At 45.5% G+C, this 17,307-nt stretch overlaps 1 protein-coding gene across 1 annotated transcript in view; it reads left to right on the top strand.

Moving 5' to 3' along the window:
- The first annotated feature begins 10,793 nt into the window (after nucleotides 1-10,793).
- Nucleotides 10,794-17,307, top strand: part of LOC118770142 (semaphorin-3C-like) — a 29,633-nt gene continuing 23,119 nt past the window's right edge. Inside the window, exon 1 of the mRNA XM_036517614.1 lies at nucleotides 10,794-10,915. Within this exon, the coding sequence (XP_036373507.1) occupies nucleotides 10,810-10,915 (106 nt within the window). The 5' untranslated portion in view covers nucleotides 10,794-10,809. The remainder of the gene's footprint in view (nucleotides 10,916-17,307) is intronic.

The following is a 17,307-nucleotide window of genomic DNA, read 5'->3' as shown; positions in this document are numbered from 1 at the left end:
CTGAGCAGACGTGACCTGAATCAAGGATGATGTCCACTTACTGTTGCTTTGATTTTAACTGATTAAATTTTAACAGAATAAGCCAGATGGAACGCTGGGCAGCGGGCTACAGTGGTGATATTTTATGACAGTAAAATGAAGAGTTTGGATAAATGGTATAAGCTGTTCTCAAACCTCCTTGAGATTATTTTCTACTGCTGTCATTGCACAGCTTTCACTAAAACAATAATGCATAATATGATGTTCTTTTTTTCTATATAAGAGGCTCTAACTGCATAAGCCAAAGCCATCAATGTTCATGTCTGTAATGTTCAATGTCAATGAAAAAACAAGGGATGATTATATCAAAGCTTTGACCCACCCTCAAAAATTACTAACACATTGCTAATAGAGCGTTGAGTCTGTGGCTGAAGCTACAATCTTGACAAGTATTAAAGCAGCTTTTTCATGCCAGCTTTTCACTTTCTAGGGAGTGGGCGAATAGGCATTTAGCCATATTCATTTTTATCAACTTTGCCATCAAAGCTGCAATCTTTCAACAGCCAATATCTGAGACATGGAGTGAACTAAGCCCACCTGTTTGGTGACAGCTGTGAGTCAAACAGTATTTCGTTTTCTTTTATTAAGCGTTCCACTTTTTCTCCAACAACAACACAGGCCAATCAAAACTGCATGACCGTCAGATTGGGGTATTCTGTGTACTCCTGGTAATGTGGTTCAGGAAGAGTAAATCAATTTCAGGTGGGATTTGCATGGGGGAAACCACAGCTGGGTTTGCTACTGATACATACACTCCTTCTCCGTGCCTGTTCACTGCATTACTGAATGCGTGCGTGGATACAGAAAGGAAATCAAACCGCTCCACTTGAATCGGTCTTATTAGATCATCTCTTAAAATAAAGAAAAGCATATACACACTATCCGCGGTGTGAAATGAAGCATGAAATCAACTGAAATGTATAACTCCAGTAATAAGTGTTTAAACTTTTTTGTAATCTCTTCAACTTATTTATTCTTTACACTATAAGGAAAGGCGTTAACATGCATGTATGTATATGTGTGCATTATATAATATCACAGTTTGCTGATAAATGAGACTGTGACTTTGGGCTGCTCTGTGGCTCTCTCCATTGCATGTTTTCAATTTTCCCAACACAGTCTCCTAAGCACCAGATGGTGGTATTTGGAGTGTTTGGCTCTCTGTACAGGAATCTGGTAAGGAAACTTTGTGCCTTCACCTCCGAAATAATCATAACCGCACCTCCCTGATTTCCTTGCCGTGCCGCATGCGAACCGCTGTTGCTTGACATTGGGCCTGCCCCTCTTCTGAGTCATGCAGCTGTCAGGACAACTTAGAGGAACTGGTTGTCTTGCTGTCCTTCCTCTCTGAACCTGCTCCTCGTTTGGGTAAAATCTGTTTAAGTGTGAGTAACATCTGAGGAAGAATGACACACAGAGTGTGCAGTGTGTAAAAGGGAAGCCATTGAGCAAATGGGAGGAGAGGGACATTAGGAACGTGTGTGTTTGAGGGGAACTTTGTCATGTGACAGAAATGGCAACCCAGAAGGGGATATGTGAGTCATTTGACTAAATTTTGCCTAAGTGGTTTGGAGACAATGTTTCATCATCGTGACCTTAAAATGGGTTTGCATGCTGTATCCCGACTAACAAAATGGGGATATAGCACTTTCTCCTCTGGAGGGACACATGGACAATACACGAGTCTTATTGCAAAAAGGGATAGTAACAGTTAATCAAAATTACCCTCGTGGTGTTTGTCGCAAAGCACCCTGGGATTTCACATGGGAAAGAAGAGCACTAAGCAGATAGTGTTCAATCTCCATTGCACAGGCATGCATGACCTATACATGTCAATAATGTCACATTCCACTGTCGTCTTTGTCTGTAAGGTTTAAGAATTTGCCAAGGGAAGCCCCCTGCAACAGTTATAGAATCCTTTCTGTCAGCCACAGATTAGCATCTGGAATGAAGTGAATTCGATCCATCACCTAATCAGCCACTCAAGGTCAGAAGTGACGGTTTGATGGGGGAGCGAAATCCAGAGCCCCCCAGCTTGGATCTCCGATGACTGCTGCTGTAGGTTGTGAACTCACCCCTCCACTGTCTGCAGAGCATGGACTACTGCTTTGCATCCTTGTCCCAGACAATGAGACCTTCCTCCATCTTGGTCCTGAGGAGAGGCAAGCAGCTGTCAGGACGGCAAGGCTTTTTACATTGCATTGCATTACATTATTGTCACTTAGCAGGCACTCTTATCCAGAGATACTTACATAGGTTACAATTTTTACATTATCCATTTATACAGCTGGATATTTACTGAGGCAGCTGTGGGGTAAGTACCTTGCCCTGGGGTTCAGCAGCAGTGCCCCAGCAGGGAATTGAACCAGCAACCTTAAGGTGACGAGTCTGTTTACATGGTTCTGCCAAATTCCAGCCGTATATAGGAAGAAGGTTTGGAAATGTCTTCATGTAAACCATTTAAAGGATCCGTCCGTTCACATTTTTTTGTTAGGTCCAAGTGGCATCAGAATTTGATTGGATTTGCAGAGGTTACTCATTTTAAACTCGCATTTCCCGCAGGATGAGCTCTTGGACGGCTCTTACACACGCACAGCCAGGGAGCATCCACGGGACTGCGGCTCGTGTCACAGAGGAGACAAGACGAAAGGCACAGGTGACCTTTTAAACTACAGGAAATGGCCTGCATCCCATGCCTTGGGTTCAATACCTTGTCCCCTTTTCATTTCAGTTCGCTAATTCCCGAGAGAAAAAGCTAAATTAAGAGCACATTATCTGGGATGCATGTTCTGTACTCTCGTATTCCCTGCGCCGAGAGTATGCCGTCCTCGTAACTTAGATATATTACATTAGGATGTAGGCAGGGCGAGGGGATCGGACAGCGAGCAGCACTGCCTATATGAGCTGTAATTACAGGAAGTCCTCCTGCACGGCGAGGCAGTCTGAGACACAGACGAGAAAGAGCTGAAATATAATGATGAAGTTCTGTGCCGTGAATGCTGAGGTGGGGGGGGGGGGGGGGGGGGGGGTGTGATGGTGCGATGTTAGAACTGATCTGAAACCATGCCCGCCCTGTGGGAATACAGCACCAGGAGGAATGGCACTCCGTAGCAAACTGTGAAAGACGAAGCTATTATTAGCAGCCTGACTTTAGACGTGTTGAGCGAATGGCCGCGACTTTTATTTTGGACTCACTCCCACTGGAAGAAATCATGTCTGATGTGTAGAGATAGTATAATAAAATAGTTTAAGTGCAGTTGATTATCAATGTCTGGTTTGCATTGGAATTTGATATAATAACTACCTCATATATTTACATTCACATTTATTCATTTAGGTGATGCTCTTATGCAGAGTGACATATTATTGTACAAGATATTGCCTACTGGATTTAATTAGCGAAAGTATGTATATTTCTGTCGTGCACATCGCAGTCAAAATTGAAATGTCACCTTAGATTACTTTTGAGGTGGAAGGCCGCAGTTTTATGCACACAAAGGCCATCTCTCAGGGACGTAGCCTGTGAGCCCCTGCTATAATTGTATCACACCGAGGGAATGCAATACTGGCATCACACAAAACGTGGACGTGACGTTGGAACCCGTCTCACCCACGAGCTGAGAGGCCGCTTCTTCGGAGTGGCAGTGTAAGAGCTCCGGTTTCATCCGTAGTGTTGAGCCCCATCTGTCTGATGTCCTTTAGATATGGTAATGCATGCTTTCCTCCAAAATCTGTCTTGATCAATTTCCCCTCTATGCAAAGCGTACCCATATTACAACCACAGAAATGTCCTAGCGTTCACGCTAGGAAGATGTATGGAGCAGCGTGTTAAAACATTAGATCTCCAAGAATGGTCTAAGTCACAGCTGAATGCCCAGACGGTTGGAATATTCTAGGACATCTCACTTCGGTGGTTTCAGCATGAGTGCTAATGACAAGTGGCATTCCCATCTCTTTGAAATCTGTGGGCAGACCCCAAGTTTTGTTTAATGGGGCTCGAAAACCACCTGGCTCTCCCACTCTCTTTCCCCACCCTTTCCTGCCAGGTCTGCCTCGGTGTTTATTACTGACTTCATTACTCTATTTGCTTTGTCATTTTAGCCTTTTTAATGTTCATGGGCCAAGCTGTGGCCAGGGGTATATGATACTCTCTATATACATCATATACAGTGATGCAAAATAAGACCAGCCTTTTCTGTGAGAGACATTGTGAATGACATGGGTCATTATTCAAAAAACATGCACACCTCATTACATTTTTGTCATTTAGCAGATGCTCTTATATACAGCAACTTACATAGGTCACAGTTTTTAATATGTTATCCATTTATACAGCTGGGTATTTACTGAGGCAATTGTGGGTTGGGTGCCTTGTCCAAGGGTACACCAGCAGTGCCCCAGTTACCACTGTGCTACACTGCTGCCTTATTAGTCATTATTGTAATTCACACATTCAGTGAGTTCGACTCACTTGCTTGCCTCATGATGTCCTCACAAAGGAGCAATGATAGCAATTTCACCATCAGCGGTGACCTGTTCTGTTCACAGGCTGCCTCTCCCTCCACCCCTTTCTCTACCTGGGTGTAGGTGTCAAAAATAGAGGGAGACTCTGGATCAGTGAAGCAGCAGCATTATTCCTGAGGCTTTCTTAAAAGGGAGACTCTGGATCAGTGACACAGCAGCATTATCCCTGAGAATTTCTTAAAAGAGGGACCCCGGGTTAGTGAAACAGCAGTATTATCCCTGAGAATTTCATAAAACAGGGACCCTGGATCAGTGAAACGGCAGCATTATTCCTGAGGCTTTCTTAAAAGAGGGGCCCTGGATCAGTGAGACGGCGGAGACAAACTCGGTGACCTTCTGGCAACAGCCATTGTTGAGTTCACGGTGGCAGCATGCGGGTGATTGATCTCACGCAGTGTGTAAAAGCTGGATGAGTGCTGATCCTATCTCTCTGTGTGGGATGAGATGATTGAGTGTGGCTTCCCGTTCTGACGTTTTAACATTTCAGCTGTTCTGGCACAACAGCCGCACGTCACTGTGACACGGCAAACGCCTGCAAGCACAGAGCAGCATGCATTCTCGTGTATGGAGTATGAAACGGTGACATTCAGGGAGCGCAGGTGAGACCGTGCCGGTACAGGTGAAACTGAGGTACAGGTAAGACAGTGACAATACAGGTGAATGTGGGGTGTGAGTAAAAAAGTGACATTACAGTTAAAACAGTGAGAGTGTAGGTAAAAGGTGACAGCACAGGTGAAATAGTGACTTTACAGGTAATAGTACAGTCACATATTTCATAAACCCCACACTAATTCTAATACTAATATCTATACTATTTATTTTCTTCTCTGTGCGATTTGGTGCAGAGAAATCACATTGCAAAGACTCATTGAAATGTGTTCATATTATTCAGTGCAGCCAAAAAAAATAGCCTTCATACCTTTATTGTTTAGATCTGGAATGAATGGCTTCGATGCTCAGAGCAAGCAGCTGATGCATGTGGCATATAATTAGTCCTATTATGAAGGTAAGACCTCTAAACACTCCCACTAGTCAGAGAGAGTTGTAGACGTGTCCTTAGAAAAAGGAAGTTATATTACCAGAATCAAAGCTGATCTAATGGGGTTTCTCCCCTTTCCAAGATCTGTATTATCATTTCCTTGTGTCCCATTAGACCTGTCTGTCTGGGAGAAAGGCTTTCAGCTTCATTATGCACATGATAGTAATTTACAGTCACTTGTCTGCAGTCCGATTGGAAAATAGGAGCCCCCCCCCCCCCCAGCCTTCCCACCCCCCTTTCAAGTGCATAACGGTTTACAGCCTCGTGAAACACTCTCTGGGCCGGCACGGCCCTCTGACAGTTTAATTGGGGAGGCGTAAATCAGTCCATCCATCAGAGAGGAGGTAATTATTTCCGTGTGCCTGTGCCTCACCCCCCCCCCCCCCCACCCTCCCCCCAACCCCCAGCCCCCTCCCACCTCCCCACCCCACCCCTCCCCAGGTCTCAAAGAGGATTTCCACCCTCTGCTCACGGAGGTTTGATTCTTCGGGAGCTAAAGATCCGCAGAGTGTTAAGCGAAAAGGGCCTGTGCACTTGGCAGCCCCTGTGCAATAAATTTACACGACAGCAACCGGTGCCAAGAGAACAGCAATGCGCCCGTCAAAGGGATCTCACCTTAACACGGACTCCTCAGCTCTCTGAAGCCGAACGCGCAAGCAGACCGCGTGACTGGCCTAGTGTTCATGGCTGCGCAGATTTAACGCAGTTGTTTATTTTAAGTTTGGCTTAAGTAGCAGTGTAAAACTTCACTTTAGTCATGTGATTTTGAAGATACCTGCATTCCCCCCTCCACATCAAAGCTGGGGACTGGACCTTTCTGGCGATGTCACACTACTTCTATTTTTTTTTTTTTTTGTATGGCAGTTTTGATGAGCGGTGACAGTGCAGAGATGAGGTCACTCCTGCATCAAACAGGTGAGCAGCAGCTATTTCTTTACCAGTGCGCCCGGGTCAAGAACCCTGTGGCTCTCACAAATATTATGTCCCATCTGTTGACACACGCTGTTGCTGTTATTGCAATCCCACAGGACTTTTGCCCTGCTTAGGTCCATATTTGTCACCATCCAGTACTGCCACTTTATAGACTTCTTATTTTTAACCCCTGCCTTGCTGTGTCAGCAACTTTTAGTGACACCACAATCCCCCCCGCTCCGTACCCCCCCCCCCCCCCCACCCTTTGCAATGAGGCCCCTCTCGTGCGCTCTGAGAGCGTCTGTAATGAATACCGCCTCCTCTCCGCACAGACCACACGCTACTGAGGCTCAGGTGAACATGCCCTGAGTGGCATTTCCACATCTCACCTTTAACGCTCACCTTTAACACCAAACCCCAAGCGGCCATAACGCACGCTCCTCCTTACAATCGCCTGTGTGGCCTCATTTTAAACAAGTACAGAGCAACATAAAGGTAACAAACAGGTAAACTGACACAGCACACATCTGTAAATTGATTTGCTCTATGACTTTTTTTTTGATAGGTTTTAATGTTGGCGTCAAGGGGGATTTTCTTTCTGTCATGTTGGTTTGAAGGCCATTATGCAATGAATGACTATTAAAGGAATGGCTTAAACAGGCAGCAGTGACTAATGGACCAGAGTGGTGTAAGACTGCACCCACAGCATGTCCGGTAGGACAGCAGTGTCTGTCTGTGTGTGTGTGTGTGTGTGTGTGTGTGTGTGTGTGTGTGTGTGTGTGTGTGTGTGTGTGTGCGTGTGTGTGCGTGTGTGTGCGTGTGTGTGTGAGGGAGCCCTCTCGTTCCCTGTTAGTCTCTCCCCGTGGCTCTCACTGGTGTAGGATTCTGCAGCAGGACCAATGTTTGTGCAGAGTGGGCCGGATGATCAGTCCGCTGTCTCGTTAGCAGAAGGAGGGAGGGAAGGGGGGGGGGGGGTGGAGGGGGCAGAGAGGGAACGAGAATGAGAATGGAGAGAGGGAGAGAAGGAGGGGGGCTGAGCTGAGAGGAGGGTAATAAGAAACCAGACCTTCCCTCCCTCTCTCTCTCTCCCTCCCTCCCTCTTTCTACCTCTCTCTCTCTCTCTCTCTCCTGTCTGCTCTACGGGCAGCTTGATCGGATAGCGGTGTCTGTCTCTCCTCCGTCTCTCTGGGGAAGTCACAGGGAAGACAGCTCATTGCTGGAGTAAAACGTTTCGGGAATAGACCGAGGAGCGCTGAGGGACCGTGTCTAAGGAGCGGCCAGGAGTGAGGGGTGCCAGAGGAGAACTCCGAGCAGACTGTCAAGGTGGGTCCAGAACTGCGCTGATCTCAGAACGGCACTGGTACACAGACACTGTGTCTTTACTCACAGCGAAGGGGGCAAGGCAGAAGGTAGCAAAACAGGTGCAGAGAGACGGAGAACTCAGAGGGTCCCGAATCAGGTGCAGGGTCCCCCGTGGTACAGCGGGGGACCCAGAATGACAGCTGAAATTCTGAAATGTTGAAACATTAATTTCTCCTAAATTGACATTATCAGTAAATCTAACAACCAGGAGCAATATTTTGAGTCATTTTAAAAGTTGCTGAATATATTGTGCTGAAGGTCTCTTGTTGTTTTGTCCGTTTGCTCAGATTGTGTATGAATATTACTGCTGCTCTACACATTTGTCTACAGGCTATTTAATTTTTCCCTGATTTTGTCAGGATGAATGCTACGGTTACAGCATCTTTATCTGACATGTTTGTAATAATAATAATAATAATTCACTAAGAAGTAACTAACAGAAACTCATCTGGTTCATTTACCCCCATTTGGGGAAATTATACATAACAACTGTGCCACATTGAAGAGAAGATATTTTCTGTGAAGTTTTCACGCATTGTTTTCATTATGGATGACTGACAGCATGGCTAACTGACAACAATATGTTCTGAAATTCGATAGGGCAATAGTAATAAGTAGATTGCCTTCGTTAGGGCTGGCCTGTCAGTTCGGTCTTTGAAGGAGGGCACAGAGAGAGGGGCAGAGATTCAGAGCTGAGGAGAGACAGGGAAGCCTCCCAACTCACGGACCGGGGCACACAGCTTCGGCTTCGTATGAATTCTGTGGAATTTGAGAGAGTAGGGTTTGTTATTTTAGGGGGTTATCGTGTGTGTGTGTGTGTGTGCGTGAGCGGAGGCGTGACCACATGTTCGCGTGTCAGCAGGGCGCTGATAGGTGAGTGGCAGGGTGTGGTGGGGATTCTCCAGGGGAGTGGCTGTTCACTCCTACCGGACTCAGCCCTCAGTCAGCCGCTATTCTCTTTATGTCCCTTACAGACTGAGCATTTTAATCTATCTGTGCTTGATTAATGTTGCCTTCCACATGCACAATTCTCCCCGTGTGTGCCAGTTTATCTCGGAATTGATATTTACATTAAGAAAACCAGCGAAAAGACTGAATGAAAAAAAAAATGAGACCATTCACTGGTGAATATGGAAAGCAAGTATGCAAGCAGCCTTTCTCTCGTATCTTTGGTAAGAAGCCGAATTGTGCTGGGGGGGTACAAGGTGTTAGGAGCAGACGAGACACTTCTTCAAAATCGTGATTTAATGGAAATGCTTGGTTAGTCACAATCGTAAGAAAGAAGTTTCACAATCCCCCGTTAGTGTGATGACTGGGCTTGTCTCTCTCTGGGAAAACACTGGCTTGTGAAATGTTACTGGCACAATTAGCAATTAAAACTGAAACAGGTTCAGAACAATGAAATGGGCGAGTGATTTCATGCAGGCAGCCAGAGCATGCACAATGAACATAATTAAGTTTATTATTGGTATATTTTCCCCCTCATTATTTCCCTCTGTGTGTGTTTCAGAATGGGTCTCTTTGTTCAGTTCGTTTTAATTGGTATTTCAGGAGCGCCTACCTGCCCTTGAACGGCATGTTTACACGGATCCAGTCCTTCGAGACAAATTAAATTGGACATTATCACAGGCTTCGTTCTCCCTTTCAAAAAGGTTAATTTTGTACGGTCAGGCTGCACAGGTTGATGCACAGGTTGGATGTTGACGAGTGAACCAGGAGCCTCTCACATCCATCACTTCACAAGTTATCGGTTTAGCAGCTGTTGCAGATTTGCACCAGTGTGGCACGCCTTATCGCTCCAGCCATTTGGAAAGCAGATGAAAATCCTTTGTGATAATGTCCTTTTGTGATAATGTATGGTAGGAGGAGGCGGTGTCCCCTCTTGCGGTAATGATTTCTGGCACTTGTTTGTGCGCGGGGTCTCCTACAATTGCTTTAGCAGCTGCACGGCTAACATCTACTGTGCTGTATACAGGCCTTTTCCTGGGATGTCTCCCCATTATGGGGAGTACTCTGTCTGCCAGGCATAGGACACCCTGCACTGCTGCCAAGATATTTCACATCGCCTCCATTTTCCATATGTTAACCCCCTTCAACCCCCCCACCCGCTACGCACACGCACACATACACACGCACAGACAGACACACACGCACACGCATGTACACACACACACACACACACACACACACACTCAAATTCCCATAAACTCCCTCAAACCAAAAATCCAGCTCCTACCTGTGTGGCCTGCTTTATACCATTCTGCAGCATATTGTAAACCCACTGTCCACCTGACCCTCCTGACTCACCCCTTACCTGCAGCTGCATCTTAAATGGAAAGCTGCACAGATTGCCAGAGGCCTGGTTTCATCCTCAAGGTCCGCATGAATCTTTTACGAGTCTCATGTATAACGCATGAACCTGGAGATGTGTTATATAGAAGCATTTTATTTCCCTTTATATATAAATAATATTCTGGAGTGCTCAGGTACTGCAGGCGCCGGGGCTGAAGAGGTAGACATACTTTTAGATTTCCAGGAGCAGTCTGAAGATGTGGAAGTTCTCACGCAAAAACACACTCTTACACATCAGTACAGTACCTGTCTATAAGTCTGCTTTTCTTCCATAATGGTGTGAAAGAACTGGCAACATCTGTCTTTTCATTCTCAAGTACTGGTCCATGAAGAGAGACGGTGAATAATATTTATGACTGTAATGTAGTGCATAATTCTATCCCATGTCTCTGCATTCCTGTCACCTTTGCTAAAAGGTTATTGACCATGAACCTAATGCTCTGACCTGATGCATACAGTAACACTACCTCTCTGTGGATCTGTGTTGGCTCTTCTCCTCAGGCCCTGAGGGCTGGGCGTGTTTCCTGAGCCCAGCGGTCATGGGGTGGCCGGTGGGGGTTGGAGTCCGGCCAGCTGGGGTCATGGGGCGTCCAGCGGCGTGGCCAACGGCCGTGGTCCTCCTGGTCCTCCTCGCCGACGTCTACAGCTTCTCCCAGCCTCTACCGAGAGTCTTCCTGCCCTTCAAAGGTAAAGACGGGGGACACTTCCTGTTTATGTCTCCAGCCTCCTGAAGCGAAACGTTGAAGAACCGCAGAGGCTCACGCCAGCCTTCTGTGGACCATGTGCAGGGCGCCAACTCGGCTGTCTGTCTCCATTCTGCTCCAATTCATCACACTTTATCTGTGATCAGCTTTCAGAATGCTGCTGCCACTCCAGGCCTCAGTGTACTGCAAACAACACATTTTGACAGTTTGTTTCCATTTCGTTTACCTGGATTGAATTCCCTCCCTCCTGTAGGGGCCCCCGTGATATAATGCCAGGATGACCCACAGAGAAATATGTCTGACCTATTTAATCTGGAACTGTGAGGTCGAGGACCGTTGATCACTCCTGTCCAGACTCCACTGTATATGTGCCTTTACAATACACAAGCCGCGGTGCTCAGAATGGCTCACAGTGGCCATGACGGGACATGGCTGTGCCCTCCGTCTCTCTCCCGTGGCATTTTCCAGGCCCTCCGTCCGCCTGGCAGGCCTTTGAGCTGAGCAGGCCGTTCCTCACTGAGATAATAGAGCTCTCCTCAGGAAGTCTGATCGTGGTTAAAGTTTAATTTGCGCCGAGCGTAACGGAGGCCCAGACCACCGCCTCTGCGCACTGTCACAGCACAGCGTTGCTCTTGTTCTTTTTTCTCGACAAAGAGGATTAAATGAAATATTTATGGTCTGATCTTGGGGTGAGTTTCAGCGGGAAAATGGGGCGTGGTGGGAGTGGTGGGGGGGGGTTCTCTGCCTCTTTTTATACGCACATAGAGCTCCTGTTGATGCAGACAGTGCGCAGGTACGACTGTGCGGGTTACAGCGGCGCTGATTGTGGTAACTGTGATTAATTGAGCTGCACAGCTCTGTGGGAGTTCAGGGAAGCACGCTCATAGTGTGGACAGGACAGACCGGGGGGTGTCTGCTCTGTGTCTTCGGCGGTAATTGAAGGCTGCGAAACTGCTGCACGGCTCGTTGCGCCAGATACTATTCCGGCAATCTGCACATTCTCTACTGGCCCTCCCGTTCGGGGCCCTGCCGAGCCCGGCAGCATGTGCTTCCTTACTTAGCGGTGGTTCCTCGGCACCGTGCATTCGTGGCCAGTGAGTAACCGCATTGCGCAGCTGATTGCCAGAGAGCCCCTTGTTTAATAGAAAGAGTTTTGGGATTGTGGAATGAAAAGAAGGCTAGCTCTGTCTCTTGCTCTCGCTCCTTTTTCCTCCCTCTCTCTGTCCCGTTTCTCTCTCCTTCTCGTTCCCTCTCCCTAGCTCATTTCCTCCGCACCTTCTCTCTCTGTCTTGACCTCAGACGGCTGCGTTGTGCCGCTCAGCAGCGGCAGAAACACACTGCTCATCAGCTCTCACAGAGCAGAGCACTGGGCTACGGGCCACGTGCAAGCGTGGCAGCTTGAAGAGCTTATTACACAGGAACTGCTCACGCACAGAAACATCTCCCAGCCTTAAAACATGGCTGTACTGTTCACTTCAGTTCAGTTCAGAGGTCAAAGGTTAGCACGGAGAAAAGGTGTCAAGCATCATGGTCAGACTCTCGATGTAGGTGTGTGTCTTCCTAATGGGCGTAATTTAATCATAATAGACACTGTGCTGTTTGGAATGGAGGAGGGGTGTGTCTCTCTGGAGTGTGTTTGTTTTGGAGTGGTGGGGGTGGAGCGGGGTCTGTTTGAAAAAGGGTGTCAGAAGATTTCTATAATGTGAATCTAGGGCAAAAGGGGTTCAAAACTATTTGAGAGGACCAGCCAGGGATCGACACTCAGGGCTGAGAGGGCTGCTGCCGGTCAACGCTCCTGCTTTCTTGTTTTCGCTCCCGTAACTTTATCCCGGGGTAACGTGGGTTCATGGGGCCGAACGAGTCTGCTTTCACTTCCAGCGGGAGAGAGTTGCTGTCTCTGACATTCCACCTCCCTCTCCAACTGTTTGCACTGTCTCAGGGCGGCAGAAGCCGGCATACAGTGATAATAAACAGCTAAAGCCATAGCTGCAGCCTTCACTAATAAACAAAGATACGCCAGTGATAACGCTAGCTCAGTGCTCAGCAAAAACAATAAGGAGATAGCTATGGCTAAACTCTGGGCAAGAGATGATAACAAGAAGCTAACATCAGAGCTTCAGCATTTGGTAGAACACAATAATAAACTGATATGACTCCAGCTTGACAAGACTTGTTGAGATTTTGGGAAAATTTTTCATTTCTACTGAGTAATTATTCACAACCGCTGAATTTGTTTATGCCACCATTGACAAGACTAATCTCGTATTGCCCTGAAGTCTTCATTAAACATCCCTAGGCTTGTGCAATTTCCCCACTAAAATAATTAACATTGACTTTTCTCTATGAGCTCCTGCAAAAACTGCACCTCACCCTCTCGGATTGCATCAGACCATCATGCTTGTTTTATGAGGGCAAATCTGACTGAGCAAAACGTGGATAAACGCAAGATTTCATGTAGAATAACAGTTTGAATTACAAAGCTAACATCCTTGAAATAATATTAGAAATTATTATGATGTATTAGTTACAAAGTGGATTTGTGTTTATTTCTGCACGGAGGATTTTACAGTTGTTTGGAGGCTATTATTTCTCAATTATTAATCCTAGAAAGACAGTATGTTGTGTGAGTTTCCAAGAAATGGGCCCTTTATTTTAAAGATCTTTTCTGGGTGAGATATTTTGGCTTTATTTGCAAAATTTAATTCATTTTAACTTGTGTATAAAATGGCAAAAGATGGATTATCAACAAGGAAGCACAAAGCGGCTTTATTATCAGGGATTTTCTAATGGACTGCCCTCCTGTGAACTAGAACTTGCCGTGGTATAGAGGATCCTTATACATTTACTCTGTTTCGAAGGGTTTAGTTTCACCCTCCTCCGTGCTTGTCATAACTTCTATGGTTTATATGCAGATATTCCTCTTACCGTCATTCTGCTGTGTAATCTTCTAGCATCTGTAATCTCCACTGAATTCATAATGCTCCAAACTAGGCACCCCCATATGGTCTGAACGTGATTTATTCAACAGTCTGCATAATATAGCATGGATGACCAAATTCAGTCCTGAAGATCCAGACTGGTTTCAATGACCTCAGTTGTTCAAGGCTCAGTCAATAGTTAGTCATTATTTAGATGGGACCTTGCATCAACTGTTTGCCCAGGTGTAGATCCTGGGTTGTGTATGATGCATCTAAAAAAATCCAGATTTTGGTTTTTGATGGCCCAGTTCTATGGGTTACTATACTTACTGGTTGTGCAGCAGGTATACAAAAAAGTTCCTTTTTCTGTCTCTGTGTCATTGGTTGCAGAAGAGCTACTTAGATGCTGCTTTGTGTGTGTGCGTGTGCGCTCGCGCGTGTGTGTGTGTGTGCGTGCGTGCATGCGTGCATGGCGTGAGTGTGGGTATGGGTGTGTGTGTGTGTGTGTGTGTGTGTGTTTTCTTCTTAAGCAGTAGGAAAATTGCTGTCGTGGAACTTTTCCCTCATTCCATTTCTGTAGTAAGCTGATTATATCAGCAGCAAATTGGAGGAGCAGGTATTCTGAAAAAGCCAACTAAATTAAACTATTTCCACTGTAAAATATTTGCAAAAGGCAGTGAGTAACTACAAAGACATACCTCTATAATCACAGTCAGAGTGGGATTAGAAAAGTCAAACTTTACCGAATTACTCTGAAACCTTGTGAATTGAAGTGTTTCACTTCTCTCTGAAGATAATGATGGTATAAATATGCATAGAAATATTTTTATAGCTTTGGGATTCCTAAAAAGTCTTTTCTAAACTCCAGATTTTAATTTAATTAAGAGCTATGTGTATTTTCAGTGAAAACACAAAGATTAATTTCAGTAAAACTGAAAATAGTCCAAGGTAAATGTCAAGATTTATTATTTAACAAAGATATCGATTTAAATTAAAGATTAAATAATGCATCACAGAGCCAATGCTCCATGCATCTCTCATAAGTTGATGCCTAGGTCATATTTTAAATGCACAGGTCAACAAAGATGGTTCAATATTGAGTGAGTTTTGCTGCCTCAAATAGACCATAAATCCACCATATTCCTTTGAAGAAGAAAAGAAACAAATTGTAATGCAATGGTGAGGTAATTCCATATGGATTTGACCTTTGACCCCATTTTATCCCTGTGATCCTGATCGACTTAACTGGCCCAATGGGTCGACCAGCATATGGTCCAAAGTTGTCAGGCTGGGTCACCCAAAAGCCAAGGGTCTGACATGGTTACTGGAAGGTCAGTTCCAATCTACCTGTTTTGGCTATGTGAATGAAAGCCGTTAAACCAAAAGTCATTTATTATTATAATGTTTTAATTTTGCTTGTTGTGTAATGTAGTCTGATTGTCACAAACCTCTGGATCTGATACTATCCCTATCCTACAGACACGAGAGATTCCAACACCCACATCATATTTTCACTTGTCTTCAGTAAAATACCTACGTTCAAATAACTAACTGTCAAAGGACATTGTACGACTCTTAAGTCAGTTAGAAGGAAACAGAAGTGTCTTCATTTCCACACATTTCAAATTAATCACACATTTGCCTAATGTATTTTTCCACTTCTTTCCAGGATTCTGTGCCAGCTCTTTTTTCTAATTCACTTCTCGAGGATTTAGGCTCTGATATTGTACCGCTTGCTAAGTGTCTCCTGTGGACGTCTAATCAGTCAGCATCAATAGCCAGGACTGTTTCTGATTACAGGCTGAGGGGGTCATATGGAAATGATTGTTGTGGACTTCAGCTAATCATGTGTACCTCTATTTAATCTGGCTTCATTTCAGGGCTCATTCAGCTGTTATAATATAAGATATTGCTTTGGATCCACACATGCCTGTCAATGTATCAATAGTACACCCCAACACCAACTAAAATTTGAGAAATATTTCAACACCAGATCTCATCTTCTTAGTTTCTAATCACTCTCAAAGTAGCTTAAAGCTTGAGTGTTTTTCCAGACAAAAGTCCAAGCCTCCATATTTCATATAAGGGGAATGTATTAGAACAAACAAATACAGAAAACACCGCTCCACTGGAATGCACCTAAATCTGTAATGCTTGGCGATTTATTGCTAGGTTTATCATTTAGTGGAAACTGTTAGTCCTATTACTGTGGCTGTACTGAGCAGCACTGGAGGGATATTTAAATGTATTTGGCGTCTCTGAATCCAAGAGTAATAGCTCCTGTGAGTAATAGTAATAGCTCTCTTTTAGAGTAATAGCTTGTCTTTTTAATGTTTCAATGAAAAAAATTGCCTGGTCTTGCCGAAATATTCCACAGCTGACCTATGGCATGATAAACCCGAACTCTAATGACCGTACATAATGATTCATAACCCTGTGACCTCACCATGCCTATGCAACAACGGAATGACTGCATGACCTTACCGGAGTCGGCCAGGAGATACGGCATTTTAAATTTAAATTAAAAAGTGTGAATATGGCCAAGCAAAAAAACATGCCAGCCATTGTGTACCATCCCACCCTCCATCTGATTGTCACTTTATGAATATGAGGTTTATCATAACAAAAATCAATTAATCTGAGAGTTCTTTTATCCAGAGCACTTTCACCTCTGTGGGATCTCCACACCAGCAGTCTGGCTGGGCCAGTGGCACTCTGACAGTAAATAGATATACATTTACAGCCACCCGGTTGGAAGGTCATGGGGGGCCCACTGGTCAGGGTTAAAGGTCGCAAGGGGCCCAAAGGAAAGCCTTGACAGGTGAAGAGGGGGCCAGGTGCTAACTGGGTAACGTCAGTGGCAACCATAGCTCTGATTGGCAGGTGTACCTCTCTCACTCCGTTGCCTGAGAGAGTATTACCCGACACCGTGTGTCTGCAGTAATCGCGCACATACTTGGACCTGTCACAACTTTGATATTAAGTAACTGCACATGAAATTAGATCGCAAGACCTTGTGTATGTACATGTGGCAAAGCAGTACTCAGTACTCACCCGCTCACCCTCTCAGTACCCTGTTTGTTTAGGCACGTGCGATCACTCATATGAAACAGAATATATAGCATGATGATCTATACACGGGACTCCTGTCTGGCAGAGAGAGATGGAGAGCAAAGGAGAGAGGAAAGGGCATTTGTTAGCTGAGGGCTGTTTTCCCCATCTCCTCCTCCGCTGTCAGCACATTGCGGGAGAATAGGATATGTGCTGATGGCTCTTCAGCAAGCGCACATTCTGACTGCCTGTTTAAGAATGCGGGGAATGCCGAGAGGACAGACATCCAGACGGCTCCGTCGGCCCACGCCGGGCGCCCTGGGTGGTCCCCCCGCAAGGGCGCAAGCCGCCAGCAAGCAGGGCCTCCTCTTCGATGGGCTGTCCTGTCTGTCCCGCAGTTTCACCT

Source organism: Megalops cyprinoides, chromosome 23, assembly GCF_013368585.1.
Source record: "Megalops cyprinoides isolate fMegCyp1 chromosome 23, fMegCyp1.pri, whole genome shotgun sequence".
Classification (NCBI taxonomy): Eukaryota; Metazoa; Chordata; class Actinopteri; order Elopiformes; family Megalopidae; genus Megalops; species Megalops cyprinoides.
This window is presented reverse-complemented; position numbering and strand designations above follow the sequence as displayed.